Source organism: Oncorhynchus clarkii, unplaced genomic scaffold, assembly GCF_045791955.1.
Source record: "Oncorhynchus clarkii lewisi isolate Uvic-CL-2024 unplaced genomic scaffold, UVic_Ocla_1.0 unplaced_contig_3130_pilon_pilon, whole genome shotgun sequence".
Taxonomy (NCBI): Eukaryota; Metazoa; Chordata; class Actinopteri; order Salmoniformes; family Salmonidae; genus Oncorhynchus; species Oncorhynchus clarkii.
In genome coordinates, this window is record NW_027261144.1 from 52501 (window position 1) to 57500 (window position 5000).

At 49.2% G+C, this 5000-nt stretch overlaps 1 protein-coding gene across 1 annotated transcript in view; it reads right to left on the reverse strand.

Moving 5' to 3' along the window:
• Positions 1 to 5000, reverse strand: part of LOC139405224 (xylosyltransferase 1-like) — a 51234-nt gene that overhangs the window by 5821 nt on the left and 40413 nt on the right. The window contains exon 9 of the mRNA XM_071147659.1: positions 3109 to 3272. Coding sequence (XP_071003760.1) covers positions 3109 to 3272 — 164 coding nt within the window. The remainder of the gene's footprint in view (positions 1 to 3108; positions 3273 to 5000) is intronic.

Below are 5000 nucleotides of genomic sequence, written 5' to 3' on the forward strand. Positions count from 1 at the left end.
AGACAGACACACCTATGCAGACAGACAGACAGACAGACAGACAGACAGACAGACAGACAGACAGACAGAAACACAGTCAGGCAGACACACAAACAGCAGACAGACAGATTGAAAGGCAGACAGACAGTCAGAAAGGAAGGCAGACAGACAGAAAGGAAGGCAGACAGACAGATAGATAGAAAGGCAGACAGACTCTGCTAGTTAAAACCTAGCTCCTAGCCTGGTAATGATGAGATCTGGTCTCTGCTAGATAAAACCTAGCTCCTAGCCTGGTAATGATGAGATCTGGTCTCTGCTAGATAAAACCTAACTCCTAGCCTGGTAATGGTGAGATCTGGTCTCCTCCGCTAGATAAAACCTAGCTCCTAGCCTGGTAATGATGAGATCTGGTCTCCTCCGCTAAATAAAACCTAGCTCCTAGCCTGGTAATGATGAGATCTGGTCTCCTCTGCTAGATAAAACCTAGCTCCTAGCCTGGTAATGATGAGATCTGGTCTCCTCCGCTAGATAAAACCTAGCTCCTAGCCTGGTAATGATGAGATCTGGTCTCCTCCGCTAGATAAAACCTAGCTCCTAGCCTGGTAATGATGAGATCTGGTCTCCTCCGCTAGATAAAACCTAGCTCCTAGCCTGGTAATGATGAGATCTGGTCTCCTCCGCTAGATAAAACCTAGCTCCTAGCCTGGTAATGGTGAGATCTGGTCTCCTCCGGTAGATAAAACCTAGCTCCTAGCCTGGTATTTGTGAGATCTGGTCTCCTCCGCTAGATAAAACCTAGCTCCTAGCCTGGTAATGATGAGATCTGGTCTCCTCCGCTAGATAAAACCTAGCTCCTAGCCTGGTAATGATGAGATCTGGTCTCTGCTAGATAAAACCTAGCTCCTAGCCTGGTAATGATGAGCCCCTAAACCCTGGGTCCTGTCCAGAATCAACCCCTAGCCCCTAAACCCTAGGTCCTGTCCAGAATCAACCCCTAACCACTAAACCCTAGGTCCTGTCCAGAATCAACCCCTAGCCCCTAAACCCTAGGCCCTGTCCAGAATCAACCCCTAGCCCCCACACCATAGGTCCTGTCCAGAATCAACCCATAGCCCCTAAACCCTGGGCCCTGTCCAGAATCAACCCCTAGCCCCTAAACCCTGGGTCCTGTCCAGAATCAACCCCTAGCCCCTAAACCCTGGGCCCTGTCCAGAATCAACCCCTAGCCCCTAAACCCTAGGCCCTGTCCAGAATCAACTCCTAGCCCTTAAACCCTGGGCCCTGTCCAGAATCAACCCCTAGCCCCTACACCAGTATTTCTTCATCCCGGTCCTGTATGGGAACCTAAAGGGGTGCACATTGTAGTTTTTGCCCCCTGATCCTGCTAACCAAAGGTTTGATGTCTGATGTGTTGATTTGGTGGAATAAGGTGTCTACTTCTATAGCAAAACACTACAATGTGAACCTGGTTTGAGTCCCCATGCAGGACCAGGGTTAAGAAACACTGGTTTAGGTGCTAGGAGTTGATTCTGGACAGGGCCTAGGGTTTAGGGGCTAGGAGTTGATTCTGGACAGGACCTAGGGTTTAGGTGCTAGGAGTTGATTCTGGACAGGGCCTAGGGTTTAGGGGCTAGGAGTTGATTCTGGACAGGGCCTAGGGTTTAGGGGCTAGGAGTTGATTCTGGACAGGACCCAGGGTTAAGAAACACTGGTTTAGGTGCATGTGGAGACCTGAGAGGATCTTGAAAGGTACAGAGCCTTCCGAAGGTATTAATACATTTGGACTTATTCCACATTTTTGGGAATGAATTCAAAATGTATTAAATATCCAATAATGACAGAGTGAAAACATGTTTTCAGAAATGTTAGAAAATGTATTGAATATGAAATAGATATCTCATTTACATACGTATTCACACTCCATATAAGTTGTTGAAGCACCTTTGGCAGCGTTTACAGCTGTGAGTGTTTCTGGGTCTTTACACGCCTGGATTATACAATTAAGGCACTTTTTATATATTTTTTAATTCTTTAAACTGTCAATTGGTTGTTGATCATTGCTAGACAGCCATTTTCAGGTCTTGCCATTAGATTTTCAAGTAGATTTAAGTCAAAACTGTAACTAAGCCACTCAGGATCATTCACTCATGCATCAGTTGGTGAGCAAAACTCCAGTGTATATTTGGCCTTGTGTTTTGGGTTATTGTCCTGCTGAAAGGTGAATTCATCTCCCAGTGTCTGTTGGAAAGCAGACTGAACCAGGTTTTCCTCTAGGACTTTGCCTGTGCTTATCTCTATTCCGTTCCTTTTTATCCTAAAAAACTCCCTAGTCCTTGCCGATGACAAGCATTCTCATAACATGATGGACCCATCACCATGCTTGAAAATATGAAGAGTGGTACTCAGTGATGTGTTGGATTTGCCCCAAACATAACATTTTGTATTCAGGACAAAAAGTTAATTTCATTGCCACATTTTTAGCAGTATTACTTAGGGCCGTGTTACAAACAGGATTTATGTTTTGGAATGTTTTTAATCTGTACATTCTTCCTTCTTTTCACTCTGTCATTTAGGTTAGTATTGTGGAGTAACGACAACGTTGTTGATCCATCCTCAGTTTGCTCCTATCACAGCCATTAAACTCTGACAGTTAGGTTAGTATTGTGGAGTAGCGACAACGTTGTTGATCCATCCTCAGTTTTCTCCTATCACAGCCATTAAACTCTGTAACTGTTTTAAAGTCACCATTGGCCTCATGGTGAAATCCCTGAGGTGAGAATACCTTCTGAGGCTCCTGTACTATTCTAACGTGACAACGTGCAGACAGCAGGTAGACAGTGAGGAATAACAAGCAATGTGGTGATGTTTTCTCTCCGTACCCTCTGAAAAACTAGCTGGGATTTTTGCCATATTTCTAAACCTTTCCAAACCTTCTCCACTCTCTACAACTGTCTAGGGGGTAGGGGGTAGGGGGCACGGGGCCCTATCCAATCCTTTCCGTTCTACCAGTGTGTATGGGTGGGTGGGTGGGGGGGGGGGGGGTGTTAGGGGTTGGTTTGGAATTCAGTTATTCACACACATGACGTACACACACACACACACACACACACACACCTCTTCCGGACTGACCTGCAGCTGTTGTTGTCAGGGTGACCCTGCAGTGACGTGGCGGCCCGTGATAGGCCCATGCGTGTGAAGGCGTGGTAGTGAGTGAGCTGGCTGTCTGATAGGCTGGCAACGCTGTCCGTCTCATCGTACACATTCTCCCAGTACGACTGGAGCCCTGGGGTCTCCTGGAGGAGAGGAATCAGTGTTATAGTAGAACCCTGGGGACTCCTGGAGGAGAGGAATCAGTGTTATATTAGAACCCTGTGGGGACTCCTGGAGGAGAGGGAGCAGTGTTATAGTAGAACCATGGGGTCTCCTGGAGGAGAGGGAGCAGTGTTATAGTAGAACCCTGGGGACTCCTGGAGGAGCAGTGTTATAGTAGAACCCTGGGGACTCCTGGAGGAGCAGTGTTATAGTAGAACCCTGTGGGGACTCCTGGAGGAGAGGGAGCAGTGTTATAGTAGAACCCTGTGGGGACTCCTGGAGGAGAGGGAGCAGTGTTATAGTAGAACCATGGGGTCTCCTGGAGGAGAGGAATCAGTGTTATAGTAGAACCCTGGGGACTCCTGGAGGAGAGGAATCAGTGTTATATTAGAACCCTGTGGGGACTCCTGGAGGAGAGGGAGCAGTGTTATAGTAGAACCATGGGGTCTCCTGGAGGAGAGGGAGCAGTGTTATAGTAGAACCCTGGGGTCTCCTGGAGGAGCAGTGTTATAGTAGAACCCTGGGGACTCCTGGAGGAGAGGGAGCAGTGTTATAGTAGAACCCTGGGGTCTCCTGGAGGAGAGGGAGCAGTGTTATAGTAGAACCCTGGGGTCTCCTGGAGGAGCAGTGTTATAGTAGAACCCTGGGGACTCCTGGAGGAGAGGGAGCCGTGTTATAGTAGAACCCTGTGGGGACTCCTGGAGGAGATGGAGCAGTGTTATAGTAGAACCCTGGGGTCTCCTGGAGGAGAGGGAGCAGTGTTATAGTAGAACCCTGGGGTCTCCTGGAGGAGAGGGAGCAGTGTTATAGTAGAACCCTGGGGTCTCCTGGAGGAGCAGTGTTATAGTAGAACCCTGGGGACTCCTGGAGGAGAGGGAGCCGTGTTATAGTAGAACCCTGGGGTCTCCTGGAGGAGCAGTGTTATAGTAGAACCCTGGGGACTCCTGGAGGAGAGGGAGCCGTGTTATAGTAGAACCCTGTGGGGACTCCTGGAGGAGAGGGATCAGTGTTATAGTAGAACCCTGGGGACTCCTGGAGGAGAGGGAGCAGTGTTATAGTAGAACCCTGGGGTCTCCTGGAGGAGAGGGAGCAGTGTTATAGTAGAACCCTGGGGTCTCCTGGAGGAGCAGTGTTATAGTAGAACCCTGGGGACTCCTGGAGGAGAGGGAGCCGTGTTATAGTAGAACCCTGGGGTCTCCTGGAGGAGCAGTGTTATAGTAGAACCCTGGGGACTCCTGGAGGAGAGGGAGCAGTGTTATAGTAGAACCATGGGGTCTCCTGGAGGAGAGGGAGCAGTGTTATAGTAGAACCCTGGGGACTCCTGGAGGAGCAGTGTTATAGTAGAACCCCGGGGACTCCTGGAGGAGCAGTGTTATAGTAGAACCCTGGGGACTCCTGGAGGAGAGGGAGCAGTGTTATAGTAGAACCCTGGGGACTCCTGGAGGAGAGGGAGCAGTGTTATAGTAGAACCCTGGGGACTCCTGGAGGAGAGGGAGCGGTGTTATAGTAGAACCCTGGGGACTCCTGGAGGAGAGGGAGCGGTGTTATAGTAGAACCCTGGGGACTCCTGGAGGAGCAGTGTTATAGTAGAACCCTGGGGTCTCCTTTAGGAGAGGGAGCAGTGTGTGTGTTCTCTGTGTGTGTGTACTCTGTGTGTGTGTGTTCTCTGTGTGTGTGTACGCTGTGTGTGTGTGTATGTTGTGTTTGTG